This window comes from Impatiens glandulifera, chromosome 4, assembly GCF_907164915.1.
Source record: "Impatiens glandulifera chromosome 4, dImpGla2.1, whole genome shotgun sequence".
NCBI classification, from domain to species: Eukaryota; Viridiplantae; Streptophyta; class Magnoliopsida; order Ericales; family Balsaminaceae; genus Impatiens; species Impatiens glandulifera.
The window spans coordinates 1,795,297-1,817,056 of record NC_061865.1 but is presented as its reverse complement, the minus strand read 5'-3'; the positions used below and the strand labels follow the sequence as shown (position 1 = coordinate 1,817,056).

Here is a 21,760-nt window from a genome sequence, read left to right as displayed (position 1 = left end):
TAATTAGTGATATTGATATTTTATTTTTAAATAAATATTATGTAAATAATAAGTTAACGAAATTTTAAACCGTTAAAAATAAAATTTTATTTTTTACAATTTTAACAATAAACCGTCATAACTTGTGAGATTTAAAGAAAGAGATCCGGAATTTCATTTGTCTTCTAAGCCTCAAATTGAAGATTTTACCCGATAAATTTTAATTTTTGCACCATTCTTGTAATTTAAGGAGTAATCATACTTTTGAATGTTTGAGAATAAATTTAAAATATTTGTTTCTTATTCAAACTCTTTGTATGTATTTGAAATATTTGTTTCTTATTCAAATATATATAAAGTGTTTGAATAGGAAACAAATATTTCAAATTTATTCTCAAACATTATATAAGAAACAAATATTTTAAATTTATTTTCAAACATTCAAAAATATGATAATTTTATTGAAATATTTGTTTCTTATTCAAACTCTTTATATATATATAATATATATAATATAATTGATAAATATTTCAATATTTTATTTAGAAGAAAATAATTATAAAATTGAAATTGTGTTTTTTATAAAAATAAATAAATCAAAATCAATAATATTTGTTAAATAAAATTGATCAACAAAATTTTGATTTATCGAAAAAATTATTATTTTTTTACCTTGAAAAAAGTTCCATATATTTTAATCATCAGTTAAAACAAAATTATTTTTATTTTTAAGAGTGATTAGTAATTGTGTCCAATTATTTTCATATAACCTTAACTATCAACTTTGTCACATTACAAGCAACAATTATATATATTTTTTTATTTTTGGATGTGAACATTAGAAATAGACTATTAGTATATGACATTCATTTCAATTTTGGTGTTCTCAATTTTGTAGTTAGTATATTTAGTTAATTAATTTTTAAAATTGATAAAAAAAAAGTAAGAATAATTTAATTTTGTTTGGTAAGAAACTATTTTAAATGAGAATTAATAATAAAAAAAGTTAGGTTCTAATTTTTTTCTTAAAATAATTACAGAATAAAAAATTATCAACTTTTTATAAAAAAATAAAAATAATATTATTTAAGAAAACAAAAAGTACTAAGAGTGGAACCCAAGTCACCACTGACCTTCAGATGTTTCCGCCCTATGAAAACATTTTGAGAAAAGTCCAATTTGAAAAAAAAAAAGACGAGGGTATTTTAGTCATTAAATTTCCTTGCTCCCCAAACAAAAAGCCTTAACCGACTCAATAATATAAATATCGTCAAGCTGCTTTCACTAAAATCCACATTTCTTCTTACTGGCTTTCTCCACTGTCTTGTAGCTAAAATTTCAGCGAAATCACAAGGTATGCGCTAATCTATTCGTCTTACGATTTATCTTTTGATTCGATTATCAAATTGTTAAGTTAAGTTCAGTTATTGATTCAACAACTCATAATCAGATGTTAAAGAATCAGTTTTGTTCAATTGGAATGGATTCGTCTTCATCGTTATGTTATCGTCTTAATGATTAAGAATTAAGATAATTCGGTTGTGGATATCTCATCTGTTGATTGATTCATATTTGTTTAATTTGAATGGATTCATCTTCATCGGCCTGTTATCGTCTTAATGAAGATAATTCTGTTGTGGATATCTCATCTGTTGGTTGCTTGCTTGATATTTGTTTAATTTGAATAGATTCATCGTCATCGGCCTGTAATTGTCTTAATGATTTAGAATTAAGATAATTCGGTTGTGGATATCTGATCTGATGATTGCTTGATATTTGCTTAATTTGAATGGATTCATCTTCATCGGCCTGTTATCGTAATAATGTTTTAGAATTAAGATCATTTCGTCGTGGATATTATCTGATCTGTTGATTGCTTGATATTTGTTTAATTAGAATGTATTCATCTTCATCGTCCTGTTATCGTCTTAATGAGTTAGAATTTGAATTAAGATCATTCCGTAGTGGATATCTAATCTGTTGATTACTTGCTTGATATTTGTTTAATTAGAATGGATTCATCTTCATAGACCTGTTATCTTCTTAATGAAGATAATTCTGTTGTGGATATCACATCTGTTGATTGCTTGCTTGATATTTGTTTAATTTGAATAGATTCATCTTCATCGGCCTGTTATCGTCTTAATGGTTTAGAATTAAGATCATTCCGTCGTGGATATCTGATCTGTTGATTGCTTGCTTGATATTTGCTTAATTTGAATGGATTCATCTTCATTGTCCTGTTATAGTCTTAATGATTTAGAATTAAGATCATTCTGTAGTGGATATCTGTTGATCGATCTGTTCTATGATTTTGCAGTCTCAATTGTTCGCTCGTTCTGTAGATCAGTAAATGGATCTGTAGTTTTATACTTGCAATTGATCTATGAATCTATGTGTTAAATTCAAACTGCTAACTGAATTTAACAAAACTAACTAATCTGTTACTAAACAGTTTCTTAAACTGTTTTTTTAAGTTCAGTATGGGTAAGGAGAAGGTTCACATAAACATTGTGGTCATTGGTCATGTCGATTCTGGTAAATCGACTACAACTGGTCACTTGATTTACAAGCTTGGAGGTATCGACAAGCGAGTGATTGAGAGATTCGAGAAGGAAGCTGCTGAGATGAACAAGAGATCGTTCAAGTATGCGTGGGTGCTCGATAAACTAAAGGCAGAACGTGAACGTGGAATTACAATTGATATTGCGTTATGGAAGTTCGAGACTAATAAGTACTACTGTACTGTAATTGATGCACCTGGTCATCGTGATTTCATCAAGAATATGATTACTGGAACTTCACAGGCAGATTGTGCTGTTCTTATCATTGATTCTACTACTGGTGGTTTTGAGGCTGGGATTTCTAAGGATGGTCAGACGCGTGAACATGCTTTGCTTGCTTTTACTCTTGGTGTTAGGCAAATGATCTGCTGTTGCAATAAGGTTAGCTTCTTAGCTATTTTTTTATGCAAACTTGAGTTTTTTTTATCTAACTTAAGTGAGGAACAACTAATACTCAATTTTAAGGGTAGAATTAGCTTAAGTGGGTTGAAAGATAAATGTTTTGAAAAATTCAAGTGAAAATATTTGAATTTTAAGTATGATTTGATAAAATGTGAAAGTAAATTTCACATCCCCATTAGAATAACTCAAGTAAGAGACATTTTCCACTAAGTTGAAATGGGAGGGAAATACATGACTTTGAGAGTAGCCATTCTAATTTTCTAAAATAAAAAGTCGATATTAAATACCAATAAAATAAACACTTCATTTTAGATGGAGAGATAATAGGCGATAAAATAACATGACAAAGAAAATTAACACATGTGCCATATTTTTATTAGATTGAAAATTTAATAGAATAGAGAATTTTTAGATTTTTACTTTCATATTATTTCCGTTCCATATTATTTATCTTTTAGATTTTTGGATAAAACTAAAATTAAGCAAAGTTAACAGTTGAAATAATGAATTTTAAATGTCAAATTAGTCTCTTTTTACTTAAAGATCATTTTCATGATATAATTTAACTAATTTTGAATGATTAAAGGTATTTACTTAAAAGATCATGTTACTCCTTAATTTTATTTTTATGAAAATTAAGATTCAAATTTTGACCTTGTGGATAAAAGTATATTTTGAGTTCTACTATTGAGTCTTATATTATTAATGAATTAAGTAATTTATAACTTAAGGAATTAAGCTAGATATTTTATCTTAACTTAAGAATTAAATGATTTTAAGTAATTCTCATCATTTTGAGGATTATGATGTAAAAATAAATAAAACTATTTGATTGAGTTTTTGAAAAATGAAATCAAACCCCAGCTAGTGATTTGGGAGATTTTATTTTTTGTAATTACTTAATTTTATTTTTTTTAATATCTTTGATTTAGATAAAATAATGTTTTAAATCTTTACATTTTAATAAATTTAATAACTTGTGTTTTTAATAGGAGATATACTTAAATTAACTAATTAATATGTCAGTCTTTGTTTGGATTATTATGTTATGATGCAACTGTCTTAACTGTTTCTTTGTAATCATTTGTATATATTTTGTCTATTTCAAATTTTCATATATTAAGTGATAAGCTGTGTAATCTAATACCCGTATATTTGTAAGATGGATGCTACGACTCCAAAATACTCAAAATCAAGATTCGACGAAATTGTTAAGGAAGTATCTTCATACCTTAAGAAAGTTGGATACAACCCAGACAAAGTTCCATTCGTCCCCATCTCAGGTTTCGAAGGAGACAACATGATTGAAAGGTCCACAAATCTCGACTGGTACAAAGGTCCAACCCTCCTCGAAGCTCTCGACATGGTCCACGAGCCCAAGAGACCAACAGACAAGCCACTCCGTCTCCCACTTCAAGACGTCTACAAGATAGGTGGAATCGGAACCGTGCCAGTCGGTCGTGTCGAAACCGGTATCATCAAGCCCGGTATGCTCGTAACCTTCGGACCCACAGGTCTAACAACCGAAGTGAAGTCAGTCGAGATGCACCACGAAGCTCTCCCCGAAGCCCTTCCTGGTGACAACGTAGGTTTCAATGTTAAGAACGTTGCTGTTAAGGATCTGAAACGTGGGTTCGTGGCTTCTAACTCTAAGGATGATCCGGCTAAGGAAGCTGCTAGCTTTACTTCTCAAGTTATTATTATGAACCATCCCGGTCAGATTGGAAACGGGTATGCCCCTGTTTTGGATTGTCATACTTCTCATATTGCGGTTAAGTTTGCTGAGCTGCAGACGAAGATTGATAGACGGTCCGGGAAGGAGATTGAGAAGGAACCGAAGTTTTTGAAGAATGGGGATGCGGGTATTGTTAAGATGATTCCGACAAAGCCTATGGTGGTGGAGACGTTTTCGGAGTATCCTCCATTGGGTCGGTTTGCGGTTAGGGATATGCGTCAGACGGTGGCGGTTGGTGTTATTAAGAGTGTTGAGAAGAAGGATCCGTCTGGGGCTAAGGTGACTAAAGCTGCGGTTAAGAAGGGTGCGAAATGAAACGGTCGGTGGTTTGAGAATGGTAATAATAATGGTAATGATGATAATAATAAAGCGTGGTTCGAACACTCTGTTGGTGTTGGCATGGGATGTTGTGGTTCAATGTTTTTGTTGAGTTTTTGGGTGCTTGACAGGCGGTGGCGGAGTTTGCTATTACAATAATAAGTTTGTTTGTTTGTTGGTGTTATTTCCTTTGTTTGTAATAAGATGGTATTTCCTTGGAAGATGTTTTACTTATAATTATTTCAATGATATATTATTATTATTATTATTATTAGATGTTCTAAGTCTATGAATGGCAACTGGATGTCCGATTGGAAATGTTGCTGGTTCGAATTGAGTCGGGTATTATTCTGTCTTCTAATCGAGTAGGGTGGTAGATAAGCAACTTTTTGGTTCGATTCTGATATCCGTCTCCCAATCGGTCGGGTAAATACGGAACTTTATGGTTCGATTCGGATATCTGTCTCCCAGTCGGGTCGGGTAAATAAGGAAGTTTTTTGTTTGAATTCGGGTAAATAGGCAACTTTATGATTTGATTGTCCCCAAAGTTCAGTTCGAATCGGGTATTCATCCGTCTTCCAATAAGAAACCCTAAACCGTACATCATGACTCTTGAGTTCAATTTATTTATTTATTTTTAAAAAAAATATTTAATAAGAAGAAATCTTTAATATTATCGATTATCATTTAATGATTTCATAAATATATATATATTTCTAATTGGAGATTGGATTGGATTAGTCATTAGTACCATATATTGATTAATTCTAATAATTTTATTTTAAAAAAAATGAAGCTTTATACAAATAAAAAATGTTAAATGTTAATTTAGAAAAGAAAACAAAACCTTTTAAAAATTCAATAAAAAGAAGATTTTTTTGGTGATTCACTAAAGTTTGGAAGAGGAATACATAAATAAAATCTTTTTAGAAAATCAAAATCAAAATGTGAATTTATATTTATAAATTAATAAAATAATTTAAAAATAAATAAATTATAGTTTCAATCAAATGACAAACATCTCTCTTTTCCGGGTCTAAACTTTTCAATTTTACAAATGACTAATATTATTCTTACTAAATAAAATTTTAATGTAAACTCTTATATTGTAAACTCAAAATCATCAAATAACAAAAGTCCTTGTCTATATGAAACATAGTTTAAAAACACTACATTTAGGTCTTTTATTGATAGAAGAGTTCATTAACAACAAACTCATTAAAAATATACACATACAAGAAACCAAACCAACAAGAGGATAGTTTCATATTACATAAAGAGTTCAACACATAAACAAAAATTAAACCTAGTTCCCACAAAACTCATATTACATCTTATTAACCTTATCAGCAGGTGCCGCAGCCGCGGAAGGAAAGATGGTGGATTGAAGTTGGGCCTCAGAAATCTCGCGGAATCTTTCCTCCGTCAAACCAAATCCTGCCGCGAGCTGAGGCCCACTCATGGTCCGTAAGATAGACCCAGCTCCTACAAGAAATTGAGGCCTATTCTTATGGGCCGATGTCGTGAAACCAAAGAACTCAAACGGTCCAGTCGTTGACGCGATTTGACAAAACGGGAAATATCGAGGCACACAAAAAACATCTCCTTCTCCAACATTTGCCTTCATTGCTTGAGTCCCATTTGGATACACTATCTCAACCGCCCCACTTCCACTTAAAACGATTCCACATTCAGTTGCCATCGGATTTATATGTGGCGCCATCATTGAACCCTGCATGCATGCATGGCCCAATTATAAACTAAACATAAAGCATAACCATAAAATATAACTATAAAATAATGACATAAAAATTACGGCGGTTAAGTTGACTAGGAAAACACCGATGTCGGAATGAGTAAGGGGATGATAATCATGGGCGTCGAGGGCAAGGCTCCATCCATAATCGTTCTTGAAATCGGGCTTTCTAGTGTACAAATTGTATGAGTCGGGGGCTTGTGTTTTTCCTGTCATGGATTTGTCGTTTTCAATACCAAACATGGTTCTTGATAGCTTCTCGAACCATCTCGGTTCCTTGGAACCTTCTTCTTCATTGTTATCACCGCCGCCAACCGAGTTCATAAACCTAGTCATTGCTTTTAAACGGTCTTTGTTTTCGAGTTTAAGGAATCGAGACCAAGACAACTCAGGTTGTAGTTCTTTGTCATGTTTGTGTTCATGATCGTGGTGTATGTCATCGGTAATGTACACAATTGGACCCTTTGTTTGTCTAGTCATGATTTCATCTAGCTCCGATATTGAAACCTAGATTAAAAATTATATTCAATAACTCATTAGATTAAAAATTAGAATTATATATGGTGTGCTCAAAGAAAATTGAAAAATTATAAAAAATAAATTAAATAAGTATAAATTAGATTAAAAATGAGAAATATGTTGGTTTAAAAAAAATGTGTATAAAAATTATAATAAATATTTAAGATAGATTAAAAAAAACAAAAAATTAGACTCACTCTCCTATATTTAAAATAAAAAAATTATTGTTGTAGGTGGGATTAAGCCTATCAAGCCCTATGTAGATGGGCCTCTGTCTCACTCCCCTGGATTAAATAAAAATATTGTTTTGGATGGGCTTAAGCCCATCAATCTATATAGATGGTCCTCTGCCTCACTCCCCTGAATTAAAAAATAAAATAAAATCTTATTTTGGGTGGGCTTATGCCCATCAATACCTATATGTATGTGATCCTCTGCCTTACTCCTCTAAATTAAAAATAAAATAAAAATCTTGTTTTGGGACGGCCCACATCAAGCTCTATGTAGATGGGCCCAAAAATTACTGTTTTAGGTGGCCTTAAGCCCTATGTAGATGGGCCCACACCTGCCATTATATTGAATTAAAAAATAAATTCTTAAAATGACTGCCATTATATTGAATTATTTTAGGTGGCCGTTAGCCCATCAAGCTCTATGTAGATGGGCCTCTGCTTCACTCCCCTGAATTAAAAATTATAAAATCCTTTTCTTGTGGGCTTAAAGCCCATCAATCCAGCCCTATATAGATGGGCCTCTTCCTTCTTAAAATGAAAATAAATTAAACATCTCACATTGAAAGCAGTAGCTAGTGTAGCCCGATCAAAGCCAGCAAGAACAGAAGTTGGATTCAATCCTCCCCCAATAAAGTAAGACTGTAACAACCATAGACAGAATTCCTTATAAATAAATAAATAAATATACTAAAATTAATCAAATAAAATAAAATTTGAAATTTATTAACACCTGAAAAGTACCCAAACCAAAGATAGTTTGATCAGATCTTTCAATACTAGAAATAATCTGAAGTTTTTGACCCTCGCCGGAATTCTCAATATAGAAAGTAGATCCAGCCGGAATTCTATAAACATCACCTCCTTTAACATTTCTCTCAACAAAATCATCTTTATAGATCAACCCAATTCTTGCTTCTCCTAAATCAATCAACAACAAAAATGAAACAAATTTCTTAAAAACAATCAATTAATTAATTAAAGTTAGTACCTTGTCGGATGAAGAGGATCAAAGTAGAATCAAGATAGAGAGGAATGAGTAATGATTTGGGTTTCATTGTTATGAATCCAATTTGCATGGGTTTAGAATCTGTCATTAGACTTCCCCAACCGCGGTGCCATTTTGTTATTCTCATTTCTCCTGCCTCTGTTTGAATCACTGGTTTGGTTTCTTTTAGAAGGAATGTTTCATCTCCTCTTTCTCTCCATTTCCCTCCTCCTTCTTCTTCTTGTTCTTCTCTTGCTTTTCTCCAGGGTTCTTCTCTGTCGTGGGAATCCACCATGGATATTGCTGAAGAAACTGCCATTATTGCTAGTATTAAGATTAGCTTTCCCATTTTGAAACCCATTTTTTGTTTGTATAACAGATCGAGATGATGGTGATTGAGAATGGAGAAATGGGAATTGGAAGAGATGGTGATTTATGGAAGATGGTTGGCGGTGAAAGAAGAAGAGAGAGACGGGTGGCAGTCATGCAGACAGTTTATGGGTGGCGGATGGTGGAATCGACACCGTTTACATCAATTTAGATTTTATAATCTAGTCATACCCTGTTTCAGAAAATGTATTATCTTATTTCCTTTTTTTATTTAATAAAAAATCATTTTTTTCTAAAATATTAGTATTTTATTTAAGACCCGTGTGATAATTGATCTCTTTGAAAAAATATTTGCATCATAAAAATTAAAAACAAGTTAAAGAAAAAGATATTCATTATGAAATAAACTAAAGTAAAAGAAACATAATTATAAAATAACAACCATAAAAAGTCTTATCATAGTATTAAAATTTCATTTAATTAGTAAAATCTTATCATTTTAAAATTTTCAATAAACTAATTAACTTTACAATTTTATACTTACAATTATAAACTATTCCAACTTTACTAAAAAAATAAAATAAATTTATTTATATTTATAAATTAAATGAATTTATATAATTATAGCTTCGATTAGTGTCAATTGTTTAAGATTAATTTTTAAATTAATTATATATATAAATATAAATAAAAAAAAATTTCTAAACTAAACTCATATGAATTCATGATAACTTAAAATCTTTGGTCTTTCCTTATGAAAACTATTTTGATAAAATAAATATAATATAATCTATTTCTCAAGTGGAAAAAAATCTAAAAATTATGTGCATGACAAAAAAAACTAAATTAAAAAAAAAGAAAGGTTAAGAAAACATGTTTCATTATGAAACAAATAACTGAAAAGAAACACTATTACCACAGACATTCTACAAACATTAAGTCAAAATGTTTGGTCTCTTTCAGAATAAATAAATAAAATTTAATTTATTTTTCAAATGACAAAATCATGACTTAGAGAGAAAAAAACACATTGTCTACTAATATAAAAAAAAACACTTTAAAATTAAAGTGGAAATCAAGATCATAGCTTCAGAGTGACGAATTCAAAAAAAAAATGAACAGTTAAAGCAAGACATAGACTATATAGAATAAATTCAACCAATTTAATTCAACTTGAGATAGAATATGAATTCATTCCAATACTTAAATAGCCAAAGTAAGCCGATTATTATAATTCCAAAACAATGAAGTCGATACATTACTCAATCCAAGCAAGCAAATCGACTAGAAAAACGAGCAAAAACATGAACAATGTAGTTGAATCTTATTATAGAACCCAACAAACAAGAGGGGAATTACGATTCTCACCACTTAGAATCCCCAGTAATCGTTTCGGATTTCATCATCAAACTTCTTCTTCACCTCGGGATGCTTCTCAAAGTATTCATCAGCTGTCATCGTACTAATCTTTTTCTTCATCTCTTGAACCTCAATAATTTCTTTTTCCAGCCTCTCCGATTCCTTAAGTGATGCCTGCTCTGCTTCTTTCAGTTCCACCAACTGAAAACATGCATTCAAACGTGTCTTTGTAAACAGAGAATTTTTTAGTATTTTTATGAAGATTGATAGTTTTGCTCACCAGGGCATCAAACTTGGGTTTGTATTGAGGAGTGACATTGTCAACATACTTTGGGATTTCAATGCCTTCAGCCAAACACATGAATTTAGGGTTTTGTTCCATTAATATGAAAATGAAGAAGAATTGAACATATGTTTATCTTACTATCATAAGCTTCTTTATACATATCTACCAATCGAGATCCAATTCCTTTCCTGTAGTACTCCCAATCTACAGGTTCAGGTTCCTGCATAATTTTGCAAGTAAGTTATAGCAAAGTATCTTAAATCCATCAATTGCTAAATATTTTCAGTGTCCAATTAAACAAGATATAGTTCATATAAGAAGAGCTCCAATCATTGTGTAAAGAAACAGGGTAAGATTTAGCAAGTAGGTTATTAACAAAGTATCTTAAATTCACTGTAAATCCATAATTTCAGTGTCCAATTAAACAAGATATAGTTTATACAAGAAGAACTCTAATCATTGTGTGAAGAAACAATGTAAGATTTAGCAAGTAAGTTCTTAACAAAGTATCTCAAATCCACTGTAAATTTATCAATTGCTAAATATTTTCAATGTTCAATTATACAAGATATAGTGTATACAAGAAGAGCTCTAACCATTGTGTGAAGAAACCGGGCAAGTAAGTTATAACAAAGTATCTTAAATTCACTGTAAATCCATCAAATGCTAAATAATTGCAGTGTCCAGTTAATCAAGATATAGTTTATACAAGAAGAGCTCTAATCATTGTGAAGAAACAGGGTAAGATTCAGCAAGTAAGTTATAACAAAGTATCTTAAATTCACTGTAAATCCATCAATTGCTAAACATTGTCAGTGTCCAATTAATCAAGATGTAGTTTATACAAGAAGAACTCTAATCATTATGTGAAGAAACAGGGTAAAATTTAGCAACTAGCAAGTAAGTTATTAACAAAGTATCATCTTAAATTCACTGTAAATCCATCAACTGCTAAATATTTTCAATGTCCAATTAAACAAGATATAGTTCATACAATAAGAGCTCTAATCATTGTGTGAAGAAACAGGGTAAGATTTAGCAAGTTATTAACAAAGTATCTTAAATTCACTGTAAATCCATCAATTGCTAAATATTTTCAGTGTCCATTGTCCAATTAAACAAGATATAGTCTATACTAGAAGAGCTAATAATCATTGTGTAAAGAAACAGGGTAAGATTTAGCAAGTAAGTTATAACAAAGTATCTTAAATTCATTGTAAATCCATCAAATGCTAAATAATTTCAGTGTCTAATTAAACAAGATATAGTTCATACAAGAAGAGCTCTAATCATTGTGCAAAGAAACAGGGTAAGATTTAGTAAGTTATAAATTCACTGTAAATCTATCAAATGCTAAACATTTTCAGTGTCCAATTAATCATTGTGTGAAGAAACAGTGTAATATTAAGCAAGTAAGTTATAACAAAGTATCTGAAATTCACTGTAAATCCATCAACTGCTAAATATTTTCAGTGTCCAATTAAACAAGATATAGATTATACAGGAAGAGCTCTAATCATTATACAGCTACATTCAAATCGCAACAGCAAAAAGATTTCCTGATGTTCTATCGAATTGAATGAACAATGGTTGAATCTTACAATTTATCAGCCAGAAGATCTAACATAAAGAAAAAAAAACAGGAATCTCTAACGATTAAACTGAGATCGCGCAAGGATGAGAAAAATCGATGAAATGAAAACATAAATCTGAAACATACGACCTAGATTCCGTCAAAAAATCACGAAAATGGATAGATTAACGATGTAAATGATGATTACCTGACTAAACTTAGTCTGTAGATCGTTATTGACTTCATCGAAGGCGCGGCGGAGATTGGAAAACTCCTTACGAGCTTCGTCGGAGACAATAAGCTTAGCCATACCTTCCCAATCAATGTTCTTTCCAGCCTTGAATGTGACATCTGTCACCTTCTTCGCCGTTCCGCTCATCTTCTTCGATCGCCTTTCTAGGGTTTCACTTCCGATACTCTCTCTCTAGAACACACACACAGACACGCATCAGTATGTTATCGAAACTCCTTTGATATAATAACTTCTCAAATATTTCAACTCTTATTTATGTCCTTTAAATTTTATGTATTTCAATTTTTGACCCTAAAGTTCATATATATATATTTTATCCAACTTCATATAATGCTACTATTGGATTCCCAACTTATTTGTTTGTTGTTTTATATGTCTTCAAGAGTTCAATGATTTCAATGTAAGAAACTCAAATTCTAAAAAAATAGACTTAAAACAAGAAACACAATTTCGGAATAAACCGACTTAATATCTAAGAATGAAAAGGCAGAAGAAAACAACTCTGTCACATAAAAAAACGTGATGCCTAGTAAAAATCGCAAAATTCGACATAGGGCAACGACGTAATATGAACTTAAACACTAGAAAAAATCAAATAAATTAATTAAAAAAATGAGACATTACATTAAAATGTTAATAACTAACTCAACAAGATAGTTAAATTGTGTTGAGACATATATTTTTAAGTAAGAGGAACTAAAATGTCACCCCATAACCATGATCCATGATTCCACTTTCATTTAAAACGCTTCAATTTGAAATCGAATTTCGTAATATTTTTGTTTTTTTAAGTTGACTCTTATCACTTGTGAGAGTATCCTGATTTCTGAATCATTTATTAAAATCAGAAAAAAGAAGTGAAAACATAAGTAATAATAACCCAAAAAATTAAAAATTATTCAAAGTTCGAAACAAATTTAAGTTTAATATGTATCCAAAAATGGTTACTTCTATGAATAATTTGACTCATTTTGAAAAGTTAATCAAATTGAAGAACAAAAACCAAAATGTGATTAACTAACTAGTAGATGAAAAATAAAGGGCAATATAAGTTTGTTAGCCATTAATGGTAAGTGCAAATTATTTGTTTATTTATTAATATTATTATTATTTTTAACCTGAATTTATTATATAATCCAATATAAAACCTCAACTTTAAACATTTTTATTGAGAATGAAAGCTAAGATTGAGTTAGTTATAAAATCTAAACAAAAACAATTTCAATCCAATAAAATAAAGAAACCAAAAATCTTAGTGATAAAGATAACTACCATACAAAATCTTGAAGATAAAAATCTCACTTGAGAGTCAATTTTTATCAATAAAACCACACTACTATCTATTATTCCTTTAGGGACAAGAATATATCCCCCTCAACTTTAACAAAAACAACACTCAAACTTCAAAAACAAATAATTTACTATCCAACTGCAATGTTTTTATATAGACGAAGAAGTTATAGATTGTAGCTTCTTCGTCGCCTCGACTTCCTTCTTAGACGGAAAGAAATCCTGAAGCGCAACCATCTCGATTTCCCTATTTTTCAAACTCCCAATCGCCTCCGCAATAGTCAACGCTCCGGCAACAGTTGTAATAATGGGAACCTTATAAGACAAAGCCATCCTCCTAAGCTTAACCCCATCAATCTGATCAACCGCATCCCCCGAACTCGTAATCACCATCAACTGAATCCCACCATTCGCCACCATATCACCCGCATGAGGCCTTCCCTCGTGCATCTTCAAAACCCTCTCAACCGGTAGCCCCTCCTTCTCCAAAACGCTTGCAGTCCCCGACGTTGAAATAATATTGAACCCGAGTGCCAAAAATGCCCTCGCTATCGTACCCAAATGTTGCTTTGTTATATCGTTCAAGCTAAGGAAAACCGAGCCCGAAACTGGTAACTTCTGACCCGTTGCTAAATGGGCCATCGCGAAAGCGGTGGAGAATTCATACGCTATTCCCATGACTTCCCCTGTGCTACGCATCTCCGGCCCGAGAAGCACGTCACAACCTTGGAATTTCTCGAACGGGAGAACGACTTCCTTAACCGAAACATGCCTCGGAATAACCTCCTTCGTGAAGTTTATATCTTGAAGAGACTTACCCGACATGACCAGCGACGCGTATTTCGCCAACGGATGACCTATCGCCTTCGAAACAAACGGGACCGTACGAGACGCGCGGGGGTTAGCCTCTAACAAGTAGACTTCGCCCTCCCCGCGGTTTGTAATCGCATATTGACAATTCATCAACCCACAAACTTTTAGCCTCTTGGCTAACTTCTCGGTCCAAACCCTAATCGTGTCCAAACGCTCAGGAGCAATGGTTTTGGTCGGGATCGAACAGGCTGAGTCGCCTGAGTGGACTCCAGCCTGCTCGATATGTTCCATAATTCCTCCAATTACCACATTACCATACGAATCCGCAAGCGCGTCAATATCGATCTCGATCGCGTCGGATAAATACTTGTCGATCAAGACAGGGGAATCAGGGTCAACCGCGACAGCGTTTTTTAAATAGGTAGCGAGTTTTTCGTCGCTATAAACGATCTCCATCGCTCGACCACCCAAGACATAAGAAGGCCGAACCACAACAGGGTAGCCTATATCTTTTGCAATGGCTAAAGCATCTTCTTCGCTCTTTGCGATTCCTCCTTTAGGTTGTAGAATTTCGAGTTCGTTTAATATTGCATTAAACCTTTCTCGGTCTTCGGCTGCATCTATGGAATCGGGAGATGTGCCCCAAATGCGGACGTAACCTTCTCCGCTCGAACACAAGGGTTTGTGTTCATCAAGATATTTTTGGATAGGAAGTGATAGTTTAAGAGGGGTTTGGCCTCCGAACTGGACAATGATACCAGCCGGTCTCTCTAAGTCGATGATGTTACAGACATCCTCGATTGTCAAAGGTTCGAAATACAGCCTATCACTTGTGTCGTAATCGGTTGATACAGTTTCAGGATTTGAGTTCATCATGATTGTCTCATAACCTGCTTCCTGTAAATTTAAAAATAAAATGGAACAAATTCAATTTATGAATGACTTGGTTATAGATAATATAAAGATCAAATAAGGATAACCCTATGAAATAATCAAATTGAGTTACTATAAGTATAAAATAAACTCTTAAGTACTTTTTCGTCAATTCAACTTAAATATTCAAACACTTGCTTTCACTAATTCGACACTTAAAATATTCATCGCTCAAACACAACCTTAATCTAATTAATTAAGTGTTTATCTAAAATCACTTGATTATTTAGATTCACCTCGAATCAAGTTAAAAAATCTGTTTTTATTCTGTAAGTGAATTAAAAGGGCACAAAAGACAACTTTAACCCTTAAAAATGAATAAAATTATATTAATACAAGGATAAAATAGTCATTTAAGCACCCAAAAATCTCGGATGTGATCCAGCCTAAAATTCAATTACAAAAATGTACCTGAAGAGCGAATGATGTGTGACAGCAACAATAATCGAACTCGATTCCCTGGCCGATTCGATTTGGCCCTCCGCCTAAAATCAAGACTTTCTTTTTCTGAGTAGGAGCCGCTTCACATTCAAAATCGTAAGAAGAATACATATAAGGTGTATTTGCTTCGAACTCTGCAGCACAAGTATCCACTCTTTTATAAGCAGGAATAACACCCAAAGAAGAACGCCTCAATCGAACTTCTTTCTCCGTGGATTTCGTCGCAAAAGCTATTTGTCTGTCGCTAAAACCTCTCTTCTTCACTTCAACTAAATCTTCCTTAGTCAAATCAGGCAGACCACGAGATAACAGAAACTGTTCTACGTCGATCAGTTCTTTAAACTGAGTGAGAAACCATTTGTCAATATAAGTCAGATCATGAATGCCATCAACATTCATTCCTCTCTTCATTGCAGCATATATAGAATGAATTCGATCAGGATTAGGAACCCTAAGACTGTATTTCAACTGCTCCCAATCCCAACCAAGTTCTTTAATATCTGCACATCCCCAACCAGAGTATCCACATTCAAGTGATCTAACTGCCTTCTGAAATGACTCCTGAAAAGTTCTACCAACTGCCATCGCTTCACCAACCGATTTCATCTGAGTTGTCAGTATAGGCTCTGAACCTGGGAACTTCTCAAACGCGAAACGTGGTATCTGCATTATTATGAATACGTTTCAGATAATGACAAATACAATCAAATGCAAAATGCTTGGTTTGGTTTTGTTTGTTTGGTTGTGTTTTTATGGCTTGTATCGGGCCCTCTAGGTTTTGACTGTAACATGTTTTTTTTGTCGATGTACTAAAATTTCCATGATATTAACATATAAACAGATTATTTCAAACGAATATAAAGAAGGAGAAAAGACGTACCTTTGTGACCACATAGTCGATGGAAGGTTCGAAACTGGCCGGGGTTTTCTTCGTTATATCATTAGGAATCTGATCGAGTGTATAACCAACCGACAACTTAGCAGCAATCTTTGCTATCGGGAAACCAGTAGCCTTCGATGCTAAAGCTGAAGACCTCGAAACTCTAGGATTCATTTCAATTATCATAACCTCTCCATCTACAGGATTAATAGCAAACTGAACATTCGATCCGCCACATTCAACTCCAATCTCCCTTATAATAGCAATAGAGTAATCCCTCAGCCGTTGATACTCTCTATCAGTCAAGGTTTGTGCAGGGGCAACTGTAATCGAGTCTCCAGTGTGAACTCCCATCGGATCAATATTCTCAATAGAACAAATAATCACAACGTTATCAGCCAAATCACGCATAACCTCAAGCTCATACTCCTTCCATCCAAGTAAAGACTTCTCAACTAAAACCTGCGACGTCAAGCTCGCAGCCAAACCTGACTTACAAATCGCTTCGAATTCCTCCCTATTATAAGCAATCCCACCTCCCGCTCCTCCCAAAGTAAACGCCGGTCTTATAATAAGAGGAAATTCCCCAATCGAATTAGCAACTTCAAAACACTCTTCAAGTGTAGTTCCAATCCCCGAAGGAGGTGTCTTAATTCCAATATTCTTCATCGCTTGTTTAAACAAATCTCTATCTTCCGCTTTCTTAATAGCATCAAGTTTCGCTCCAATCAACTCAATCCCATATTTCTCAAGCGAACCCCTCTCAGCCAACGCCACCGCCAAGTTTAACGCAGTCTGTCCACCCATAGTCGGCAGTATAGCATCAGGCCTCTCCTTCTCGAGAACCTGCTCGACAAGTTCAGGTGTCATGGGAGCAATGTAAGTCCTATCAGCAGTTTCTGGATCAGTCATAATCGTTGCTGGATTCGAATTAATAAGAATAACTTCATAACCTTCTTCTCTTAAAGCTTTACAAGCTTGAGTTCCTGAATAATCAAACTCACAAGCTTGACCTATAACAATAGGACCTGCACCTAGAATCATTATCTTCTTAATATCTGTCCTTTTACCAATCCGTGGCTGCTTAGTTGAATCATTCTCGTTTCTTGAATCAATTTTCTCGCTTCTGATAACACGAAGCGGACCTGATTGAAAAGTTAATGATGGAAATCTCTTCCTAGAGATTACATTCTTAGTGAATGGAACTAAACGTAAAGAGTTGAGTTTTGGCAGAGGAACGAGTCTAGATGATGAATGAATGAAACTTGAGTAAACATTATCAATACGGTTCATACAGTAACCCATACTTTATCAGATCAATTCCAATTCCAGTTATAACCTAAACATTATAGAGATTTCAGAAAAAATACATAGAAATCCGCTAAAAATGAAGAAATGGAACAGAATCGGAGATGTTACCTTTTGAAAGATGTATGATCAAGGAAGAATCTTTGCTTAGAACAGGAGGAACAGCAGTAATGGAGTACAGAAAGATGATATAAAGTTAACCCTAGCCGACTTGAGTCACTCTCTTCATATATATTTGTCAATTCAATTCAATTTCAATAATAATAATATTATTATACTCATAACGCATTCAAATTTTCTTTTCTTTTTCTGTATGGTCTATTTTCAAATAATTGTTCGCTAATGGCCATTTCTTTTTCTTCATATTTCAAAAATAAATAAACTTTTAACTTTTTAATAAGAGGAAGAACGGTATATTAAATATAATTTTTAAAACGCAAAATCAGATTTAAAATGGTATATATAATAAATTCAATCTTGTACATAAATACATAATTTCAATCTCAAACTATCAGAAACACAATAAGTAGTCTAGTTTGATGTTGGTATATTTAAAAAAAAAATAGGAACATTTTATTTATTTTTATGCATAAAATTATTTAATTTATTAATCAAATTTTAAAATATCTATATTTAAAAACAATTATAAAATTTAAATAAATAAAAAGTATACAGTTTCAACCAATTTAAAACCAAATAATCTACATTCTTTATTCGTTTTTTTTTTGTATAACAATAAATAATTTTTAAATGAATAAAATTTTCAAATAACCCAATATCAAATAAGCTCTTGGAGAAATATCAAATAATTTGACTCGTTTATTTTCTTTATTCCAGATAAAAGAAGGTCCAGTATAATTTTCAAATATTGAGTCAATAGATTTTTGGAAAAAGTCCACTAAAAAAATAGCCCAAATTGAAAAGGATTTGATAAATGGCATTTTCTAGTTACCCAAACATTCTCCGGCCCAAATTTATCAAACAAAAAATGATAAATTCTGCAGCCCAAGTAGTATACATGTACTGTATTGCTTAAATTTTCGAGTTACTTAAAATCTTAATATTTAATAATTTTAAAAGATGATAAGAACTAAAAAGTACAATTTAAGTAATTTTTATATTAATCAACCTCTTACTATATTAAACTTGTTATACTAATATTTTAAAATTTTATCATTAATTTTGATTTTATTATTTTATAGAATTTTGCAATAAAAAAATTTAAAAGAAAAAGTTACTATTATTCAAATAAATATTAAACTTGTTATATTAATATTTTAAAATTTTATCATTAATTTTGATTTTATTATTTTATAGAATTTTGTGATAAACAAATTTAAAGGAAAAAGTTACTATTATTCAAATAAATAAATTAGTGTAACTAGTTTTGTAAATATAACTTGTGTATAGTGTATCTACTTATTATTAATATTATATTTAATTTTATAATATATATATATATATATATATATATATATATATATATATATAACTAATATTTTTTTAAGTAAACTCATACTATTTCAAGTTAATTTTTTATTTTACAAAATAAATAAATAAATAAAATATGACTGTATTTACTTCAATCTTTTCAAATCAGATATTATCAAACACTAAACTCAATTTATTCAGTTTAGACTATTTTATTTTATTAAAAATCCTTAAACATGACGCATTCATATAATAAATACAAATTCATATGAATAAACACATGGTGTTTGAATTTTTTAATAAGTGAATCTTGATGTGTTGGCTAAATCTTTGACCAACAAAATAAGAATTCTTATTCATTCACGTTTAAATTATATATATATATATTGAAAAAACATGTTAGTGTTATCTCATTAAAAAAAACTCAAAATAAAAAAAATAGTGAAAGTTAAAATTAAACATTGATAAGCTCTAATTTTGAAAAACAAACATACAACCAACCTGAATTACTAGAAATAAAAATTCCCTAAAACATTTTAAATCTGATTCTACTTTAGACTATTCCATAGGTAATATTTCATCTTTGGCTTAAACTCCAATTTTCTTCATTTTTCTTAATTACTCTCAAAGTATGAATTAGTGCATTGTCGTCTTCAAATACATCTCTCAAACTTTCTCAACTGATCTGCGCATTGTAATATAAATTTTTATATTTCTTTAATTCCATTCATTGTAGATTAGTGCTCTATATAATAATTTCAGTAATATTGCGAAGTTGTCTCTATTTCTTTTCATTATTATAATTCTTTGATTTCATTCAACGTTCTTGAGAAGTTAGAAATTTTCACATTATTTGTAAAATTAGACCAAAGTATAGATACAAATGAGAATTCCTCAAATAAATGGTTTATGTTTTCAACGTTCCATTCATAGACAAAACAATTAGCATCAAATATATTTATGTATTTCAAAATTCTATATCGCGTGTTGTCAGTCTCTTCCTGTAAATCAGTCAAATGATGAATTGGTGTCAAATGATTATCTTTGTAGACCATACCACTTTATGTCGGCCGGCCATTTTTTCTTTGTTATAATGTTTGCTCATGCCAAACTAACAACAAACTTTCCATTTATTTCGATTTCTCGAGATAGATGGTCACTTTTTCATTAAACTGCAAATTATTAATCAAATTCAGAATTTAATCCCTTCGAGAATCTTAAACAACTTCTTCTCATTCTGCATCCTTAAAAATTATCAATGAGTATTATGGGATTACTTTCAAGTCAATTATCATGCCATAATAGTAATCTCTCCATGTTTATGGTACACTACATTATTTTGTAAACATTATTCTTGGATCTTATAATTTTCTTTAGTGACCTTCATATATATATATATATATATTTATTACGTATTAACAAAATATTGATTATCATTCATTTATCTCAAAAGTGTAATAATACAAAGATTCAAGTTTTAATTAAATTAAATATTATTTAAAATGTGTATATTTGTAATGCATTACAAGGTTTTGTATTTTAATTTTTATAATTTTAATAATAAAAAAAATGATGTAACACAATTTAACTAACTATACTAATTCAAATATCTACAATAAAATATTCAGTTCTCGATCTAATTAACTTAAATAAACTGTGGTCATACTAATATCCATAGAAACATACACGAATCTACTAAGGCTCAAATGGTCTTCAACCTATCTTAGTAAAAAAAAATGCTAACTCTATTTTTTTAATTTAATTAATTTAAGATAAAAATGACAAAAACTAACGTTCTTTCACTCGTTTTATCTATTATTTTTTTTAATTTTTCAAGTCACTCCAAAAAAAATAACAAATTCACCAAACTCTATTGTCTAAACCCTTTTTTTGTTAAGATGACATGTATTATTGAATATTATTATCTATGTTATTAAATTAGAGTGTATTGATTATATTCTAAATAGAAGCGTGGGTTTGAAAAAATAATAAATGAAGTTGGTGGAATACTAATGGATTAGTGATGATTTGTTAAAGTATCACATCATGAACAATTAATTAATTAGATAATATATATATATATATATATATATATATATATATGTTTGAATGCATTTTATTTTTTATCAAACAAACAAAAACAAATAAGTTTGGGGGGCAAAGACCGACAATGATAAATTAATGTATTATATTATTTTTGTACAACTACTCTCATTCCCATGTCACATATATAGAATTTGAAGCCGCAGTCTACTTAATTTTTCATGTTTCTACACTGACCTGCTAGCACTTATTTATTTGTTAATAATTGATAAGAATTTTGTTATGTTTAATGTTATATATATATATGAATTTTAATGTAACATGAATAG

The 21,760-nt window shown here is 31.1% G+C and overlaps 4 protein-coding genes across 4 annotated transcripts; 1 reads left to right on the top strand and 3 right to left on the bottom strand.

Moving 5' to 3' along the window:
* The first annotated feature begins 1,247 nt into the window (after window positions 1-1,247).
* On the top strand, window positions 1,248-5,195 carry LOC124936806 (elongation factor 1-alpha). The gene is made up of 3 exons (XM_047477331.1): window positions 1,248-1,333; window positions 2,462-2,924; window positions 4,108-5,195. The coding sequence occupies exons 2-3, from the start codon at window positions 2,463-2,465 to the stop codon at window positions 4,993-4,995; spliced, it is 1,350 nt and encodes a 449-aa protein (XP_047333287.1). The 5' UTR covers window positions 1,248-1,333; window position 2,462; the 3' UTR covers window positions 4,996-5,195.
* A 1,130-nt stretch (window positions 5,196-6,325) lies between these two features.
* On the bottom strand, window positions 6,326-8,810 carry LOC124933771 (vicilin-like seed storage protein At2g28490). Its single transcript, XM_047474211.1, has 5 exons — window positions 8,495-8,810; window positions 8,237-8,424; window positions 8,065-8,145; window positions 6,815-7,261; window positions 6,326-6,730 (listed from the first exon to the last, which is right to left on the bottom strand). Exons 1-5 carry the CDS (start codon window positions 8,808-8,810, stop codon window positions 6,326-6,328), a joined length of 1,437 nt encoding a protein of 478 aa, XP_047330167.1.
* Window positions 8,811-9,943: 1,133 nt separating this feature from the next.
* On the bottom strand, window positions 9,944-12,497 carry LOC124933939 (ATP synthase subunit d, mitochondrial-like). The gene is made up of 4 exons (XM_047474385.1): window positions 12,248-12,497; window positions 10,605-10,686; window positions 10,461-10,525; window positions 9,944-10,381 (listed from the first exon to the last, which is right to left on the bottom strand). The coding sequence occupies exons 1-4, from the start codon at window positions 12,416-12,418 to the stop codon at window positions 10,193-10,195; spliced, it is 507 nt and encodes a 168-aa protein (XP_047330341.1). The 5' UTR covers window positions 12,419-12,497; the 3' UTR covers window positions 9,944-10,192.
* A 1,025-nt stretch (window positions 12,498-13,522) lies between these two features.
* Window positions 13,523-18,205, bottom strand: LOC124933938 (carbamoyl-phosphate synthase large chain, chloroplastic-like). Its single transcript, XM_047474384.1, has 4 exons — window positions 18,069-18,205; window positions 16,650-17,988; window positions 15,740-16,432; window positions 13,523-15,292 (listed from the first exon to the last, which is right to left on the bottom strand). The coding sequence occupies exons 2-4, from the start codon at window positions 17,952-17,954 to the stop codon at window positions 13,733-13,735; spliced, it is 3,558 nt and encodes a 1,185-aa protein (XP_047330340.1). The 5' UTR covers window positions 17,955-17,988; window positions 18,069-18,205; the 3' UTR covers window positions 13,523-13,732.
* Between the last annotated feature and the right edge of the window lie 3,555 nt (window positions 18,206-21,760).

What these genes read in the sequence shown, in the direction of transcription:
- LOC124933938 (XM_047474384.1), bottom strand. Translation starts at nt 17,954, where the DNA reads ATGGGTTACTGTATGAACCGTATTGATAATGTTTACTCAAGTTTCATT. An exon ending in TCGACTATGTGGTCACAAAG is followed by an intron (nt 16,433 to 16,649) that starts GTACGTCTTTTC and finishes ATAATAATGCAG; the next exon opens with ATACCACGTTTCGCGTTTGA. An exon ending in ACACATCATTCGCTCTTCAG is followed by an intron (nt 15,293 to 15,739) that starts GTACATTTTTGT and finishes TTAAATTTACAG; the next exon opens with GAAGCAGGTTATGAGACAAT.
- LOC124933939 (XM_047474385.1), bottom strand. Translation starts at nt 12,418, where the DNA reads ATGAGCGGAACGGCGAAGAAGGTGACAGATGTCACATTCAAGGCTGGA. An exon ending in TACAGACTAAGTTTAGTCAG is followed by an intron (nt 10,687 to 12,247) that starts GTAATCATCATT and finishes AAAATTATGCAG; the next exon opens with GAACCTGAACCTGTAGATTG. An exon ending in GTATAAAGAAGCTTATGATA is followed by an intron (nt 10,526 to 10,604) that starts GTAAGATAAACA and finishes GTTTGGCTGAAG; the next exon opens with GCATTGAAATCCCAAAGTAT.
- LOC124933771 (XM_047474211.1), bottom strand. Translation starts at nt 8,810, where the DNA reads ATGGCAGTTTCTTCAGCAATATCCATGGTGGATTCCCACGACAGAGAA. An exon ending in TTGGTTTGGGTACTTTTCAG is followed by an intron (nt 8,146 to 8,236) that starts GTGTTAATAAAT and finishes TGGTTGTTACAG; the next exon opens with TCTTACTTTATTGGGGGAGG. An exon ending in CACTAGCTACTGCTTTCAAT is followed by an intron (nt 7,262 to 8,064) that starts GTGAGATGTTTA and finishes TTTTTAATCTAG; the next exon opens with GTTTCAATATCGGAGCTAGA.
- LOC124936806 (XM_047477331.1), top strand. Translation starts at nt 2,463, where the DNA reads ATGGGTAAGGAGAAGGTTCACATAAACATTGTGGTCATTGGTCATGTC. An exon ending in TGATCTGCTGTTGCAATAAG is followed by an intron (nt 2,925 to 4,107) that starts GTTAGCTTCTTA and finishes TATATTTGTAAG; the next exon opens with ATGGATGCTACGACTCCAAA.